This window comes from Ruditapes philippinarum, unplaced genomic scaffold (genome assembly GCF_026571515.1).
Source record: "Ruditapes philippinarum isolate M1 unplaced genomic scaffold, ASM2657151v2 ctg1944_1_1_1_1, whole genome shotgun sequence".
In the NCBI taxonomy this organism is placed as follows: Eukaryota; Metazoa; Mollusca; class Bivalvia; order Venerida; family Veneridae; genus Ruditapes; species Ruditapes philippinarum.
The window spans coordinates 65488-85131 of NW_026856005.1; the positions used below are offsets into that span (position 1 = coordinate 65488).

The 19644-nt window shown below is 32.4% G+C and overlaps 1 protein-coding gene, 1 long non-coding RNA gene and 1 pseudogene across 3 annotated transcripts in view; 2 read left to right on the plus strand and 1 right to left on the minus strand.

The window, feature by feature from the left end:
• Window positions 1-15692, plus strand: part of LOC132745095 (uncharacterized) — a 46624-nt gene extending 30932 nt beyond the window's left edge. Inside the window, exons 1-3 of one of the 2 annotated variants that reach the window (XM_060733921.1) lie at window positions 4968-5019; window positions 13122-13222; window positions 13888-15692. In XM_060733921.1, coding sequence (XP_060589904.1) covers window positions 5013-5019; window positions 13122-13222; window positions 13888-15636 — 1857 coding nt within the window. In that variant the 5' untranslated portion in view covers window positions 4968-5012 and the 3' untranslated portion in view covers window positions 15637-15692. Of the gene's footprint in view, window positions 1-4967; window positions 5020-13121; window positions 13223-13887 lie in introns of those variants that run through there. The other variant, XM_060733920.1, reaches the window with a different exon arrangement.
• On the minus strand, window positions 9549-10857 carry LOC132745096 (uncharacterized). Its single transcript, XR_009627793.1, has 4 exons — window positions 10800-10857; window positions 10178-10255; window positions 9910-10009; window positions 9549-9682 (listed from the first exon to the last, which is right to left on the minus strand). It is a non-coding gene; the product is annotated as an uncharacterized LOC132745096 (long non-coding RNA).
• A 1094-nt stretch (window positions 15693-16786) lies between the features above and the next one.
• On the plus strand, window positions 16787-16894 carry LOC132745099 (U2 spliceosomal RNA; annotated as a pseudogene).
• The last annotated feature ends 2750 nt before the right edge of the window (window positions 16895-19644 follow it).

Below are 19644 nucleotides of genomic sequence, written 5' to 3' on the forward strand. Positions count from 1 at the left end.
GGTTGTAATGTGTGCTTAAGAAAAGAAACACCCCGGTTTACACGGAAATGTGGAAAGTTGTTGAATTTTAGCAAACTCCCCTCGCCCTCCCCCGTCACAAAAAAAAAAGCGAAGGATATGTTCAGTATGTGCTGGACAATTTTAACCCTGTTTAAAATTATTCCTGTTAAAATAAATTTAAAGGTGCTCTGTCAAATGTGCAACAGCTACACACGAAAGAAAGTATCTTGAATTCAATCCTTGCTATCACGTCAACCAATGAAAGTCGTTCAATGTAGGTCGAAATTTCGAGTTACTAAGTCGAAATTTCGAGTTTACTTAGTCGAAAATTTCGAGATAAGTAACTTGAAATTTCGAGTTAGTAATGTCGAAATTTCGAGTTTTACTAAGTCGAAATTTCTGGTTAGAAAGTCGAAAATTTCGAGTTTCTAACTCGAAAATTTTGACTTACTAACTCGAAATTTCGACTTACTAACTCGAAATTTCGAGATAAGTAACTCGAAATTTCGAGTTAGTAAGTCGAAATTACGAGTTAGTTACTCGAAATTTCGAGTTAATAAAAAACATACACCTGGCACTAATGTTCTTCGTAATACAGTCATTAAGGCCCCCCCCATGTGAGAATGTCGGATAATTAACGAAAAACCTCCGAAAATTAACGAGTTTTAATGTTAATGAATTACCAAACAATAAACGCTAAATTACTGAATCAGTAGATTCGGTGAATGTTTATATTTAAGAGTACTGTAGCAAGCGGCAATGAACCTATTTTCGTGCCTGATTAACATCTGTAGAAGATCTCGAACTTTATTGAATCTCTTGCAAGCCTTTAAAATAGGTCCTCGTATTACTGCCCCAGATGTTAAATGCCTGAAAGGCTGCATTAAGTTCCAAGGCCTCGCACAGTCTTTTAAAAACTCTTTGAATTTGAGGCATCTTTTTGAAAAAAATTCCGTTTATTTCCAGGGCATCTCCTTGAAAACTCCTTAAAATTTGTGGTATCTTTTTGAAAACTCCTTGAATTTGAGACATCTCCTTGAAAACTCCTTAAATTTAAGTATCTCCTCCTTTGAAAAATTCCTTTGATTTGAGGCATCTCCCCTTAAAAACTCCTTGGAATTTGAGGCATCTTGAAAATTGGATGCACTACTATAAATCACATCTACCGACATTGTGATGTAATTGACATTATTGTAATTATCATTCGACCACTGTAGCTAAAGGGCCCAAACTCTCACAGTGATTACCTCCCTTGGCAGAATTGTTAATCACTGCCCTTCAAAGACGTCACATGATGATGAAAGTCACATGACCCGTAACGTCGAAATTCCAAATGTTAAATATCGACATTTACATAGAAAAAATCTAAACGTAATTTTTCTCTTTCTGTTTTATTTTTAACTTTTAGTGCCTACGGATCGATATAGTTTATCAAAAAAATTATCGAAAGTATACAAAATAACGAAAAAAAAAAAAAAGTTCAAAAGCTAAAAAAATAAAAAAATATCGTCCCTCGGTAGAAAATAATCTTATAATTTTTAAAATTATTTCTAAATATTCATATTATTTATTTATTTATTCATAAAACATTGTTAAATAAATGAAGAAAACTTATCTGATAGATAAAAGCAGTAGATAAAACAATTTTTGAAAAAATATAGTATATCAGAAATTCCTGATATATCGGGACCCTTGGTGGCAGAGCATCTATCGCCGAAAAATTAAGGGGAATCACTGCTGTGGACGATTGCTAAAGGCCCTGTCACACTCAGACTGTGCTCTTACTGTCGTTTGCAACTGCGTTATTTAATCTAACAAAGCGCCGCGAGATCTGCAAGAAAAAATCTGACAATTTTTATGACATGGAGACTTCACAGCGTTTTTAAGGCGTCCTTACGGCGATCATGGCGTTGCTAAGGAGCTTTAGTGCGTTCTTGTGGCGTTTTAATTTGCGATTCTCTTGTTCGGACTGTGCTTCTACTGCGTTCTTTGCGCTTCCACTGCGGTTTCAAGGGGTCGCGTCGCTCACCACTGTGCTGAAATCGGGTGCTTCATATTCCAACGATTCATGTCTTGAAAAGTCGTTGCACTTGCATTGCAAACAAACAGAACAGTCCAGCTTGCTGCCGGGTTCATCATTAATAGTTTAAAGAGCATTTACTTACGTTTTATATATACAGTTAAACCCTTCTATTAAAAACCAACCAAAGTGACTGGACTTGCGTGTGGTCTTATTTGTGGGATTAAAATTATTCAAGGTATAATATATTTCATGACGACCCTTTTTGATTTATTATGTATAAACATGTTTATAAAACTATTAACCTTTCAAATATTACAATAAACTGGTGTGATAATATCTAATCCTAATTAGTACATAAGTCTGAAGATATTTAATATAACAGATTACATTTTTCATACGTTTCAGTTTCATGTACGTAAATTCACTTTTTTATTAAAAAAACCATTGTTTTGCCAAAACTAAATTGCGCTAAGAGGTCCGGGAAGTTTATTCTCTTCAATTTTAGACAATTTTCCAAATCATAAAATAGTTTTAGAAAGTGCCATGGGTTTAAGAGAATTTCAAACCCGATGAAATAACTCTCTGAATAGGTACTTGACCTTGAAATATGGTAAGATTAAAATGGGACTGAAACTGATAATTTTAAAAGTACCGAAGCTGGGGTTCTCCTGATTGTGGATATGTAAGCATTAAATAAAGAGCAGCAAAACCCCGTTCCCCTTTTAAAAATCGTAATCTTTTATAGGCCGGGGGTGTCCTTAATTCCGGGGTGGTCTTAAGTAAGAACTTCAACTGTAAATGCTATTCTGCAATTTCAGATTAACAGGCAGTAGAATCGCATTGAGGACACATTTGTCCGCTTTGACAGCTCGTTACAAAGTGCCGTATTACACCAGTATAAGCGTGGATAGAGACGCCATACACCACAATCCCGTACAAGTGCAGTGGCTAACCCCGCCCCTTCTGCGCTTTCACGGCCGCTCCTGTTTGCGCGTTGTAGAAGAGCTACTGAGTTGCTATGGCCGTCCTTACTACGAGTGACGGCGGTTTTTGTCTTTCCTCGAGCATGTTCAAAATGCGCGCCCTCGGTTGCCCCTTCTAATGCGATGCCTCGCTGATGCCTCCGGTGCCGACCTGTTTAAAGAACTCTACTCGCGCTCCACCTCGGCGGGTTCCTAAATTTTCCTTTGGACGCCGTGAAGAACGCCATCCTAATTGTGCCCAATGTGTTTTAGATATACAAATAAACAACTTTTTTTCTCCCAAACCTCCATTTAATCATGAAAATTAATTTTAATCAAGTATTTAACTTTAAAATACAGATTTTGCCCTCTCCACCTTGCCAATATTTTACCTCCCTTCTTCCCACAAATACATTTTCACGGCTGTAAAGCAAACACTAGCCAGATATTGAAACAACCTCAAATCATTATGTAAAAACTATGCGTGGGTATAGGCGTATTTTACAAGCTTTTGAAAAGTATATGATATTTTTGTGTGAAAGGAAATTCATACCCCTCGTCTTCTTCATCGTTCGTTACCTTTTTTTCTACTTTTTTTCTATTTCATTTTCATGAAATCAATTACTCTGAAGTATTTATGTTATATAGTTATGATACTCCCTTATGCATGCAATGGAGAAATCAGAGTAAACCAGACTGTCCGAAACTTTTGGACCGGGCGGGGAATGGATAACGGGTTGAATTTACACCGCTAAAGCCCCCCCTTTTGGGTTAAAATGTCCCAAACCCCTTCTCTTCCCAATTCGCCCTGCCCCTTTTTTATTAGACCCAAAAAATTAAAGACCCCAAAAACTTTTCCCCCCGGAATATGTTTAAAAATTTAATTTGAAATAAATTTTCCCAGCATAAACCCTATGATCATAGACAGTCATAAACTTGGGACCCCCGGGGAAAAAGGTTGTAAAGGTACAATGTAACCCTACAACAAATAAAGGGGTTCCCAAAATGTTTTAAAAAAACTAAATAAAACTCTACCCCTAACCCCTTATTTAAGGGGTAGTATAATCACTGTTAAGCCCCCTTTTACAACCCCCTTAAAGCTGCATGCTTTTCTTTGGGGAAAATCAATTGGGTTTAAAAAAAATCAAAAATTTGGGAAAAAAATGTTATAAAAATTTTAAAAATATACTCAAGAAATAATTGCATTTTACGTGCCAATAATGGCTTGATTTTCAATATTAATCCAACCATACCACATGTATTTCTACACACCGGCGTGGAACTACGCTGTAAGGGCGGTTTGTTTTTTGCAATAATTAAGCGTCCCTTTTTGGTAAATTTTAACGTGGATTGTTAGTGCCGCCTGCAATACCTAAATTTCTTTCTTTGTTCACTATATAGTATTTTACATTTACATACATTTTCAATTTTTTTCCAGAATCTGGAGGTGTGCTTCTTTTAACGGCCATTTCGTGTTCACTGACTGTATACACTGGGTAAATGTTACGCATTACATCAACTAAAAGTAAACACTAAATTATTGTAAAAACCTCGGGCATTATATTCCCGCAGAATAGACAATACCACATTCTTTGTAACACGAGTATAACAGCGGTCATGACATAAGCATAAAATGGCGGCAAAATAAGTGCCAAATATAACTTCCCTTACCTGATTTAACCCTTTCTTGCATATTATAACAAAAGAAATAACACAAATTATCTTTATTTGTATAATTGGTTACTGTTTTTTTGTCAAGTTAGAATTCGATTGTAAGAAAAAGTAACTTTGTTGAAATAAAATATTCATGACGGGCGGATTTTGAAATGCCGAGTTTTATTGATCTTTTAGATCACACAATCCACTGTCCTGTGGCTAGTTATTATGGATCTCGCAGAGAACCTGAGAGTTAACAATTTATGTGTATGTTTGTATGGTAGCTAAAAACGCATGCAGGAAACATTCTAAGTGCGACCTTTTTTTTTATTAATATTCTTATATATTCATTCGCTAATGGAACTTTTATAATGTCAGGTAAATCGTCAAGTTGTTTACCTTCAAAGCTTTAACATTTTTTATAAACCAAGAATGCTGAATTTGTGAAATAATTACCAAAATACAAAAAAAAGATAATTAATCTACCAATAGTATATGGCCTGTATATATATACTTGTAGCAAAGGTTGATTAATTCCGGTTTCAGCTGGTTAAGAGTTAATATTCTTTATACTTCTATGGGGAAGTTTGTTTTAATTACAACCTCATTTTTCATGAATCTTTGCAAAAAGGAGAAATTCTTTGTTACTGTTGATGTTATTGTCTGTCACTTGTATTAGGTCTGGTTTTGTTTAAATATGCTTACTTGCCTGAAACACTCGGATCAAGTCACGTGAGGAAACATCTTTTACACAGCTGTGTTTGTTCCTGATCGGAGGCGGGTCAACCAGACAACAGTAAGTGAGTGGGTCAACCAGACAATAAGAAGTGAGGGAGATCAACCCGTCAATAGGAAATGAGAGGGATCAACCAGTCAACAGTAAGTGAGCGGGTCAACCAGTCAACAGGTAGTGAGGGGAATCAATCGGTCAACAGTAAGTGAGAAGAATCAACCACTCAAAAGGAAGTGAGGTTGATCAACCAGTCAACAGGAAGTGAGGGGGGTCAACCAGCCAACAGAAAGTGAGGTGGATCATCCAGTCAACAGAAAGTGAGGGGATCAACCAGTCAACAGAAAGTGAGGGGGATCAACCCAGTCAACAGAAAGTGAGGGGGATCAACCAGTCAACAGAAAGTGAGGTGGGTCAACCAGTTAACAGAAAGTGAGGGGGGTCAACCAGTCAACAGAAAGTGAGGGGGGTCAACCAGGTTCAACAGAAAGTGAGGGGGGATCAACCAGTCAACAGAAAGTGAGGGGGTCAACCAGTCAACAGAAGGTGAGGTGGATCAACCAGTCAACATAAAGTGAAGGGGGTCAACCAGTCAACAGGACGTGAGGGGGATCAACCAGTCAACAGGAGGTGATGGGGATCTCTCAGTCAACAGGAAGTGTATCTCTTACAGGTGCAGTTGCAACAGGAAATGTTTTGGCTGCATTCATTCCACAAAGGCTTTCTCTCCCTTGTTGTCTTTAGTAGATTTTTACTGTTTCAGCGACTGAAAATTTTATCCTGTTTCGAATCTTATGAGGACATGATTTAAGTCTGAGTCTGACAGGTTATTTTTGATGTTTTTAATGAAAACTCTAGAAATGATTTCAGGGTATTTGCAGAATTAGATGACAGAACTCTTACTACGGAGTTGGTATTCATTGTTTTATTTCTCCTACTAGATGCCAAAATGGGTTCCGCCTGATCCAGTTTTTCTTCCCTGTTATCGGCAATCTCCATCTTTAGCATCTGCAGATACTTTTGGCAGATTAAAGGAACTACTGCAGCGGTATGTTGGTATGAAATATATACTGGCGGCAAACTTTGTGTGTTCTTAAATGACTATGATGCAATACATGGTGCATTGATTATGAAATGATCAGGGCTATCCCAGGATTTGACCAAGAAGGGGGTCGTGACTTCACATGACATATATTATAGTGAGAGAGGTTTTCTCGAAAATTTAGTAGATTTCGAAGAGAATCCTGAAAGAAATGATCCTCGTATTTAATGAGCCATTTGATATAGGAGCCCTTTGATATAGACAACTACGTGAATTCAAGTGTCAAAAATGTAATTTTTCAAGTTGTCTATGGACACAGATTTAATCTAGGTGACGAAGGTTTGCATTTGTTCCAAAGGACAATGTGTACGTCGCTGACTGCAATTTACATTTCCCTACAAATTGACCTGTACAATTATTTGTAATTTATCTTAAAATCAAGTTGATTTTAAAAAGCATTTTTTATGCTGTAAAATTTTTAAATGTGCCATTACAAAATTTAAATTAAAAAAAAAAAGTTTTTAATTAAATGTAAAATTATTTTGTCCAAATTTTTTTAAAAATCTCCTTTAAAAATGAAAATAAATTTAAAATTGAAAAACCCAAAAAGAATCCACAAAAAAAAGTTTCCAAAAGGATACTCGTTGGGGATTCCCCCCCTCCTCCATCATTAAACGTGTGGGGGTCAGGAAAAAAGTAAAATTGGAAATTTAAAAGGGGGAATGGCCCAATTCCCAAAAAATTTGCAAAAAAGGTAAAAATTTTATGTAACTAAAATCCTTAAAGGGACCCCAAAATAAATGGCACAAAACGAACACCATAGTTAAAAAGGGAAATCAAACGGATGTTTAAACAAGGGATATAATCCTGTTAAAATTTTACACCATTTTTACATTATTTGTCAATTAAGTACTAAAAATAACAAGACGGACAGCGAGATGTTTTACTTTGTGTGCTAACAAAGCGACTTAATTGTCAAATTGCCTATTGTAATATGTTTTAAATGTTGATTTTGCGTTGTTAGTCACTAATTATTTTTGTATAATACCATTTAGTCAAGGTTACGCGTTAAGGTTATAATTCATGTACATGTAGTACAAAACCTTAAATATTTTGTGTCCAATTACTGTGACCGATACATACATTCGACACATGACCTGCATTAAAATATTGTTTGCTTCCCCTCCTGCTACCTTCCCACTGAAATCATTGCTACCCAAAATAATTTATTGTTAAACGATTTTTTTAAAGCTAAACATGGAAGTAAAGTATGTCAATGAAAGTCACATGTTTGTTTTATTGAAGTAATTAATTGTATTTTTTATTGTAAATTGTCAAAATGAATCCAAATTGTCATGTGTCCCGGGAGGAGAAACAAATATATTTTAAGCCTAGCCAAGTTTGTGTACAGTTTGTGTTTACGGATAATTTGTTACAATGCCTGGAGGGCACGTGTTTTTAAAGAATATAATGCCATTTCTTTTATATTTATTCAAATAGGGACTTTTTATAATGCAGGGTTTGTACTTTCTATGTAAAACAGTAACACTATGTACAAAAACCTTTCTAGAATACATTTACCTTGCTGGTCGAACTTATATCGAACTTATAAATACATTGCTATAAGAAATATTTTTTTTTCCATTCTCCAAGCATGTGTCTTAAATAATACAGGTTAATCAATAGTGATATAAAGAAAATTTCAATTAATTAACTATTTATTAATTTTTAAATTAATTTTTAAATAATAAATCAAATAAATTTTTTTGGATCTTTTTTAGGAAATTTGATAAATTCAAAAAATTTGTTAAAAAATACATTAAAATTTTTTTGGGTTTTAAAATTTTTTGTACAAGCGTATGCATAATGCATTCTATACATTTGCACACTTTGTTATTTTTCTATGTTGAATTAGCTGACATATGCTCCATATCATTGTGACATTGTTAATTTCATAATATTTTATATGTACTTGAAACAACGAGGTACTCTATTTGTACAAGTTGGAAATAAACCTTCTTCTTTTTCTTCTTCTTCTTTTTCTTCTCTTCTTCTATGTAAAACAGTCTCTTTAATAATATTGCGTTACAAACATGTGATATGTACGGAAAAGTGTGAGTTAAAACTGTTATAAGTATCAGAACTTTTTGTGGTTGTTATACATGCATTATTAATGTGGATATAGTACTTAAAGGCACATATTATACTCAAGGAAATGTATTTATTTTTATTTCTCACAAAATGTGTGTGTACTTTTTTAGTTTTCTTAAAAGTTACTTATTGTCAAATTACGTGATCAATCTTTTTTCTTCTGTTGTTATTTTGCAATTAGTATAGTTATAGTGATCTAGTATTTTTGATGGAAGCCAAAATACTAATTTGTTTACATTTTGCGACTTTTATGACAAATTATTTCACATTTCGCGCTACTTTCTTCAGGCAATAAGCATCTTACATGAACTAAATCCATTATTTAAACGTTATTTAATCCATGTTTGCCCTTTCTATTGAAGTCAAATTGTATTTGTTTCTGTGCACAATTTGTCTTAAAGTACCAGTACCTACAGTAAAGTACAAGTACTATAGTTACTAACTTGTTTAAGTACTCCAGTACCAGTACTCTTGTATACATACCATATTTTGCATTTCGGCAAATACAAGAAATATTAAATTTACTGCAGTTTTATACTATATTTTATCAACATGATAATTAAGTAATTCTTTAAAATGTTTGTATATTGAACTGATAGAATTTAATGCAATTAAATTCATAATCAGTCAAAAATGTTATTTACCATGTTAACTGGATTACGTTCATTTTAGTAAAAATTAATAACAAGTCGTCCGTAAAATTGTATTTTTACAGTTGTCCCAGCAGGCACATCAACGTTGTTTCAACGTTGAATTATGGTCAGATTTCAACGTTGAAATATGGTTGGATTTATATTCGGATTTGAAAGTTGAAACAACGTTGAAATTTCAACGTTGATACAACGTTGCAGCTTCAACGTTGGCACAACGTTGAAGTTTCAATGTCATTTCAACGTTGAAAACCCACCATACATTAATTTTTGGATATAGAGCAAAGTATCCAAGTTAAACAAAATATCAAGACAATATTAAATACTTCAGATATTTTATTTTAAAAATACAGTTCAAGTGCAGCTTAAATTCACATTAATAGTTTAACAATTAAACTACAATCTGTTCCAATCTTTTCTTCTGTATGTCAAGTGTTTGAGTACTTCTATGGCTGTCTCTTACTGCTTCTGCAAATAAAAATAAGAAGTTTATAGTTAAAATGACTTGGTCAATCTCAAATTATACATATAATTACTCAACATAGTGATTTGTTTTTATCTTAAAATGCTTTTCTCTAAGATTTACACCATAAAACAGCATAGAAATTGAAACATAGCCAAGTTTCATATTGACAGCAAATACTGTATATAAGACAACAAAATCTTTTTAAAAATAAGCTATTTAAAAGTCTCACCTATGATTGGTAAGAAAAACTGCTCCCCGTCAGTTCCTTGCAGCATATTCCCAAGAAATTAACATTCTAGGATCTAGCTAAGACCATTTTATGCCGCAACCTGAAATCAACAAACATGTAAATTTTATATAAATAATGTTACACGAATATTCCGAAAATAATATATTTTAAGACAAGATAAATATCCAGTAGTTGAAAAATTTATACTTTGTATTGTAAAGAAATTCAAATATATAAATTAATAAGAATAAATTTCAATTTAACAAACCCGACAGTCCTTTTCATGTTGAATGTATGGTATACAGGCTACAGCTGCAATACTCTAAATTTCAACCAGGACCAGGATCTTGAATATAAAATGATATATAATAAAATAGAAATAGATTTATTATTCCCCATAAATTTACGACTATTAAACTTTAACGTTTTACACTCAAATTTGTTATTTAACTTAAAAATAATGTATTTTTTTCAAACTAATTAACACTGTATTATACTATCACTAAAATACAAACATAGTTATATATACTGACGAATCGTCTTGGGACGTAAATTATGTGGGCCGAACTACTTTATAGGTTTCAATTTTATAATTGATTAAATTCTAATTAGGATATAGTACAGACAATTGTTTAATAATAATGAAAAATAAATTAAAGAAAGACAAGATTTGTAAAATCAAAAATTGCCACGGACATCAATAACTTCATGATTACAAGGCCTACCGATCCCAAATCTTTCAATTAGGTCGCGAAAACGTGTCAAATCAACTCAATCATGTGTTTTCATCTCTCATTTATTTCATTAAGTAAATTAAAGTAGAATTTTAAGAATAAATAATAATATTTTAAAAATAATCAGTAAACTAAAGTAAAACATTACGGTAATACCTTCGAAATCAAAATAATTCGCCAATCGTGTTGTTTTCAAATTTTCTAAACAGCGCCACCATTTGCTCGAACGATAATAATAGACAAACAAACAAAATCATAGACCGCAACAATTACTTCCCCTGGCCAGCGTTATTTTATAAACAGGGTTTTGACTAATATCAATTTATTAATTAATATTATTCATAAAGAACTTAAAAATAAAGCAACAAACAACAAAACATATTAACTTATATTTAAATAGAAAGTGAAAAATTATTTCCAACTTTATTTGTTTCAGCGCTAATTTTGAATATACGGAAAAAGATTGTAACGCAAATTTTCCTGACAAAATCACTTACATACTAATTCAATAAAGGAATAATAACACAAAATTAATGGTATAAAAGTTTATATAATGATTAAACTAAATGTAAAACTTCGACCATAAACAACGTTGAATCAACGTTGTATATACATTGGCTATATATCCGGTTTGTCGTCCATAGTTGAATATTGGTTGAACAACGTCACGACCATTTTTCAACGTTGTTTCAACGTTGAAACAACGTCGAGTGCCTGCTGGGGTATGGCTATTTTATATGCAATTGTAAGACTGCTTTTGTTGAATATCTAGTCAACTGTGATTTAATGAATACAATTACACAATTACCATTCATTAAACTTAACATTAATGGGAAACAGCCTTTTGTTACCTTTCACACTTTCATTACAATAAAAGATTCCCCCCGGGGTCTATCATGCTTCCCTTCAGCACAAGTGTAAAGACATTTGTCTAAATGCTTTAACTGGGAGATATGATGGTACTCTGAGAGAAAATAGATTATGCAAATGCTGTTCAATGGGAGTTTTAGAATCTGAATATCACTTTCTTCTTGTATGTCCGTTATACAGAGATCTAAGAATGAAATACTTTTATTGTCTAAATGCTTTAACAGATACAAACAATTAATTCAATTTTAATATTATTGTAAATTATGTTATCTCTAAAGCTACATTTTTATGTAGCACAATATCAAATTTAAAATTTTACTTTTTCATTAAAAAAAACAAACAAATAATAATGATGGAAATGACATTTTATCTCTTTTATAAAAATGTTTGCGTTTTTTTCCCTGAAAAAAAAAGCAACAACAAAAAACGCAAGACACAAAATACTGCCTCTGTACATGAATGCATTTCCAGTACAAGTAATAACAATATTTTACATGACTTATGCAGTATCAGAACCAGGTCTTGCAAAATAACTGCAGTTATACCGACACAGTAATGTATTATTACCACTTTACCAGTACCAGTACCAGTTCCAGTACCATACCAGTATCAGTACCAGTAATAGCAAACTTTTACATAAGTCATGCAATATCAGTACAGTACTTGCAAAATAACCGCAGTACCATTTCAATTTCTGAGACAGAAATGCAGTATCAGTACCAGTAATAGCAAACAAAAATTCAGTTTATTAAAGAATTATTACAATAAATGAAGAGTTTTAAAGAACTTTTATCGTAATAGATTTCATTAGGCTTACAAAAAACACTTGATAGCTCAACTTATAATAAACTTTACTAGAGGTATTTATTTATTATTGAAAGCGAGATCCTTAAGGGTTGTCAATCACAGCGCAATTGCATTTTATGCTGCAGCCTCGGTTTTAATGAACAAGAAATCTCAATAGCCATAAATTCACGATGACTTTGTCTGGTATTTGAAGGACCATTATTCCTCATAATCACGGAGGGGGGGGGGGGTCACGTGACTTTGTATAGTAATACAAACGAGTAATGGCGACTTCTGAACCTCTTAAGTTCCTTCTTTTAATACATTTTGTTGTGAAACGTTTCCCATATCAAAACTAGACATGGCCTCTCATATACACGGTTACTTTCTTCAAATATCAATACCAAGTGCATTGTCCTACGTTTTATGGTTTCAAAGAACATTGTTTGAATTGTGTGAAAATTGCAAATGCAGCTTAAATGCAGTAACCCACACGAGGCCGTATAATTTTGTACCAAAATGAATGGAAATAAGGTTCTTCCTTCACTAAGACACACATAAAACTTACTCGTTTGTATATCTATACAAAAGCACGGATTGCCCCCCATTCCCCCCACCCCCTCCCCTGTGATAATGTGTCCTTAATTCATGTTAAATTTATAAAATTATAAAAGCTACAAACTAATTTTACCTCACACATAACGTTTTCATCCGATGCTTTATGCATATTATCATACTCTACTCACACAGTCTTATATCATAAATTTGTGATATTGTTCTTTCTGTATTTAACTTATAATTATATGTGTTTACCTGTTTCAGGACTAAGTTATCATTTGAAATGTCCATGGAGCCCGAAGAGAATTTTGATTGGTGTATTGATACTAGGCATATGTTTACTTCTGATAAAAACATTTTGGTCGGTGAGTATGAATTCTTCATCTGTGAACATTTTATTTCTTATTAATGTTGTTGTTTTTTTTTTTAAATTATATTTTCACCAGCTTTCCTTTTCCCAATTATATATATACTATGTACTTCATTTTTCTAGGCATATAATAAACATACTCTTGGCAGAAAATAGAAACCATTTAATTAAGCTATATGGCATTTTATTCATTGGTTGATAAATTCTACAACACAACCCCATCGATTTTCTCCCTGATCGATTGTTTCTTATTATATTCATATCGATGTTTTTAAATCTATTCTGAAAGCGTATTGTTTGTGATATAGAAATTACGGTGGCTGATTCACGCCATGTCGTATTTTCGCCTTTTTCGCCACGGCGTTTATCAGCCACACAAAAATTGTGAAAAAAATATCACTAAAGATCTTTTTTTTGCAAGATTGTGTCCATTTATGTCTTTTAAAAGTGATATTCATACTTCATGTTGTTCATTTAATATTAGCTATTACGTATATGAGGTGTTAACAATCAAAAAGAAAAGCGTATATATAAATGCTGTATTTGTTATGACTGCGCGGGTGCGCAGGCTGGTCAGGATCCATGCTGGTCGCAAACGCACTATGTTGGTTTTGTCGTAACGCGGCTCATTTCTCTTATATGTTTTTGATTCCTTTGCAGGGAAAATCTGAAGATAAGACTGCTCATCTTTCTAGTCACCTTCCCACAATAGTAGAAATAGAGAAAATACCGCAGGCCGGAACTTATATATCTACACAGACAATAGCATTGGCTAAACTCATTCGTAGTGCCAAAAAACATGCACGAGGATCAAAAACTTTAGATTATCTAATGCAGGCGTCTGACACAATGGACGCTTTACTGACACATATGGATATTAATCCAGAAAGTGTGTACCAAAGATCGTTAAAAACACCAACAAGTGTTTGCCCCGAACAATTCAAAGATGGACATGCTGGGTGGCCTTTATACCATACTGGGTTTGATAAAGTAGACTGTAATTATGGGCAACCTTTATCGAGTCTAATAACTATCATAAAGAGTATCAGAAGTGATAATAGAAAACTTAGTGAAAACTTTGAAGAAGCTAAAACATTTATTTCGTCTGTCTCTAAAACTTTTGAAAATGTTAATGTAATGATTGCCGTGAGTTCAACCGTATTATCAAATCAAATCAAGCAATTGTTTCCAAAGTTGAAAGTGATATCATATGAAGGTGAGTCTGAAGGTATTGGATTAAACAAGATTATATCATCAGTAAATACACCATATCTGCTCATTGCAAGAAATGTCGAGTTTATGACAAATGACTCCAGATTAGAGAGATTAATATCGGTTAAAGAAAGCTTAGATGTTGCATATGTTGGGGCATCATTCCGATATAGAAATGGTCATTGGAGGAAAGGTTGTTACCAAAGCGTTTATAGAAACTTTACATTAAAATATAAAGAGGGGTATGACGAGTCCTTTCAGGGATGTATGTATTGTGACTATTCAAAAGGCCCATTTTTGACATCTACTAAATACATTAAAAGAAATTCATTTCAAGATTTAAATGAAGACAGAGGCTTGTACGAGGATTGGTTCTTAAGAGTTTATCAAAAAGGTGAGGAGGGAATAGTTTGTCCTGATTCTATGTTTGACACAAATCCCCGTCCTGTGTCAAGTGTAAGCTGGAATTCATTTTTTGATATTTGGAACTTATTTCAAATACGAATACCTGGTGGAATAACAATTAGTAAAAAGTGTGGCAAAAAAGAAAGCTCATCTTCCCCATCCAAAGCTATGTCACTTTGCAAGTATTTAGACACAACAGAAGCAGTTAAAGTTGTAATGAGATCATGCGCGGAAGTAGGTATGATTTGCGAGCTTCAGGAAGGAACGACATTAGGTGCTGTAAAAATGGAGAAGACAATTCCTTGGGATATTGACTATGACCTTAGATTTATAACAAATAATTGTTCATTATGTAAGAAACTTGCAGACAAGTTTAAAAACAATGGTATGTCTTATGGAGATTTTGTGACGCCTTGTTGCACTAAGGTTCTTAAACTAGGTGAAATTAATTACGTAGGTGTTGGATACAAAAGGGCCGGCGGCGACATATCTGGACACCCTACTCTTGACACTGAAATATACTCTAAAATGGGTTTCAAGCCAACGAAGGTCTTTTTTGATGGTGAATGGTTAAATGTGCCTAGGAACCCTGGATTTATTTTGAGAAATAGATACGGACTAGAACTGTTTCAACATGCGGAACATTGGAGATTTACTGATGGTAACGAGGCGGATCCTAGATTAACCTATAAGGCATTTAGTTTTTCACCTTGTAGTACTCCTGGTCGACATGAATGTTTAGATAGATATAACCCTGATGGAAATATTCAGTTTAAGGGTTTGTTACCCTAATGCAGTTATGTTATAGACAGTGCGCGATCTCCTCATGACTTTGGCCTTAATGTAATAATTATTATGAAATAAAAATTATTAAAGAATAGTTTCATGTAGTAATTTAGAAATTATATCAAATTTCAGAATATGTTTGGAAACCTTTTTGGCGAATGAAAATAAAATTATTGAAGAATAGGTGCAGGTTATAATTTAAAAATTATGTTCAATTTCAGAATACTTTTAAAAACCTTTTATGCGAATGAAATAAAATTATTAAAGAATAGGTCCATATACAAATTACCATTTAGTAGTTTAATAATTACGTTATTTTTCAGAATATTCTTTGAAAACCATGTAAGTGGAATGAAATAGAAAATATTGAAGAATTCCTGCATTAAGTAATTTAAAAATCATGTTAATATTAAAATATTTTTGGACACCATTTTAGTGGAATGCAGTAAAAATTATTGAAGAATATGTGCATTTAGTAAATTTAATAATTACATTAAATTTACAGAATATGTCTGGAACCCTTTTGAGCGGAATGAAATAAAACTATTAAATAATAGATTCGTTTAGTAATGTTATACCTTTTTGTAATGTCTGTTTGTTAGTTTTTTTATAATAATATCTTCGAATTTTATAACGGTTAAATATGTGCGACAATCTAGAGATTTTTTACAATATGTACCTGAAATTATACAGTAATTTAAAAAAAAATGAACCTTCTTAGTTAGACTCACATGACCTATTGTTTTTAATATGCAAATGAGAGCGAAATAAATCATTTTCATATCATTTTATTAGAATACTGAATCTTAGGAAAATCAGAAGTTAATCTACTACTTTTCATTTGTAAAATGGTTTTCTAAAAATTGTCAACATACCTGGATGTGTTTAACATAAAATGTGTTCTAAAATCATGTAATTTTGATGAAGAAAATGTTATTTTTATAGACATTTTGTGAGTGTGTTCAAGTTAAGTCATAAGAGTATTTTATTTGCAACTTGCATTAAGTATGTTTGTAAAGTCAAAACATGTATAATTATGTTATAGATTTGTATGTTTTATTGACATGTTGTTGATCAAAGAAGTATTTTAAAATTACATGAACATAAAAAAGAGTTGTCTGATGTTTTGTTGTTCCTTTTTTTATTTTAAAATTTAATCGCTTCTTGGCCTTTTGGTTAAGATCAAAGTGTAGTATCTGTTTTTATCAGCTTTAATTTTATTAGGAATGTTAATGCTTTTTTTGTTTGGGTATATATAACATCATTATACTATTCGGTTACTACGGCTAGCAAGTAGCAAAAAATAAGAAAGACAAAATATCCTATCACAAGATACCGTACTATAGGTATGATACTTTAAAGGAACTTCACTGAGATCCAAAAATCTAAAAATATAAATTTTAATTTCTTGCATAGATCAGCTCGGACACTTAAAACAGAAAGATATGCAAATGATGATTAAGAAATATACTGTTTTTGTGCTATTCTTAAACTAACTTGAGTGAAAAGCGGGGCAAATTTTGGGTCATTTTTCACAATTAGAATACTTATTTAGGAAAAATAAACGCATCTGAAATTTTGCACTCGACTTCTTGGTTTAGGCCTACATCAAATGGATCATTAAGCTCGAAAATATATTTCCATTCCTGTCATGTCAAAAGACTTCAGTGGAGTCCCTTTAATTTAAAATACTTGAAACATAAGCCCCGGATATATGAGAAATATCAACGTTTTTTGTATTGTGTCTCTATTCTGAAATCTCCCAGCAGTCGAACAAAAAGTTTTATATTTCATTGTGAGGGGCACATGTGGTGTTACTTTACCAGTATACATGTATCTGGAAAGTCGTCATGTGACTTTTACAGTGCAGTTGCCACTTAAAACCCAACCAAAATATATAAGTATGTGTACCAAATTTTGAGGGGGAAAAACTGTAAAATTTAAAGTACGTTTAAATGATGGAGAAAATTGTCTCTTTATTTAATTTACTTACATTAAATTCGTCTAACAATCGACGATATGAATTAAAATTAGAACTACTGTTAGGGAATGTATAATGTGTGATTTTGCAACTTCTTAATCATTTAAACACATTTATTGACATAGTCTTCTTTACAAATCACAATTGTACTGAAAAATGAACGATGATATTGGACGAAAATGAAGTACATGTACTTTCATTACACTTGGCCCTGCGATATATTTTCTCATTTATAATTTTTAAAGCAATTTTTTAATATGTCAATATAATTTCTTCTATTACCAATATAACTTTTTCTCAGGGAATAAAAGAAGTCATAAAGGTTAAAATCAGAGTATTGAGATCATGTGGCGACATTTGTGGCCGACCTGGTTCATTATTCAGGATATAAACACTCAATCTCAAATTTCTTAAGCTTTCAAAGGCTGGTATTCAGAAAAGAAACATTTAATTCAAAACCACCGAGCCGTTTTTTAATTTTCGCATTTTTTTATATTTTTATTAAGATATTAAAATGTATAATTGATTCATATGACACTTATATTCTTCACACAAATATATTAAAAATATTACATAAGTTTACAGGTTTTTTTTAAATGATGATTTATGTTAAATTTCTATCATCAGTTATAAAGAACAACGACAAAAATATGTTTTCATCAGTTTAAGTTAAGTTTTATATATTTCGTCATAATCTAACTAAGTGGTAAGAAACAACCAATGCATTGTTTTGAAATAATGACAAACTGAAGAAAAGTATATCTGAAAAAAATGAGGTTAATTGAAACAGGTATTTTTCGGATTTGATTTAACAGAAAGGGGTAGGGTTCAGAAAACCGGGCACTTTTTTCACCTTTCAATGGGGCAACACGATATCTTCATATAATAATTTTTTAGATATAAATTTGAACATTTGTGCCAAAAATTAAGGAGGTTAACCATCTAAATTTGGAAATATTATTGTTTTAAGTTGTAAAACTATTATATTTTCACTCATTAAACACTAAAATGTACATGTAAATTTGCTTATGTTTCTTAATTCAAGATTCAAAAATGATGATTAAAAAACCCATAATTTTACCAGATATAAAGAATAAAAACTAAAAGCTGCCAACTTCACGAACCTAAACTTTACAGACAAAATGGAGAAAAATGGCGCTAGTACCGCTTGAAACCACGTCCGATGTAAACTAAGAATCTTCATAAGTTTTTGCAGTTCAACTGGCAGACATGGTTTGCCACTTTTCAGAAAGGAGGTTCTGCAACAGGTATCTCATACCTTAATCTTTCATGATATCGTCTCGAGGAAATACAACCTTATTCTATGGAAACAATAAAAGGATAAAAAGACAGTTAAATTTATTTAAAGCTGCACGCCTCCAGATGAGCAAAAATCAAACCTGGGAAAAATGTACTAAGATTTTAGGAAAGGTATATAGATTCAAAATTCTAGTAAAAGCTTACATGTTATGTGCGATTAATGACTGAATTTTTCAGTATGTGTAACAATATTTCTGCTAACGCAGCAAGGGCTACCTCTGCACATTTTGACCTCTTTATAGTTAGAGAATATTCTAGCCTACAGTCATTTGAATTGGTGGAGCGCTTGGGCATTATCCCTTCTGATTTTGAAATCATTTAATTAAAGGTAAAGATACCGAGGCCATTGGCATGCGAATAATAACTTGAGAATCAGTTGACATTAATTTTTACAGTGTTTATTTAGTGTCACTCATTATTTTCATTTAACAATTAAACAAAGGCAGATTCACATCCCAACGTTTATTCATCGTGGTAGTAAAGAATGATTTTTATTTGGTTTCTTTTATATTTGTATTTCATTTGTAAAATTGTTTGCCAATGAGCTGAAATTTGAAGATATTTTCATGTGTGTTAAGTACGTGTATATTCGAAATTCATGAAACAAACCTAACCATTTATTACAATTTTATTTTATTTAATAGCAATTATTCCGCGTGACAGTGATATAAATGACATCCTTTCGATTTTCTCCGCGTTGGGCGCTGTAATTA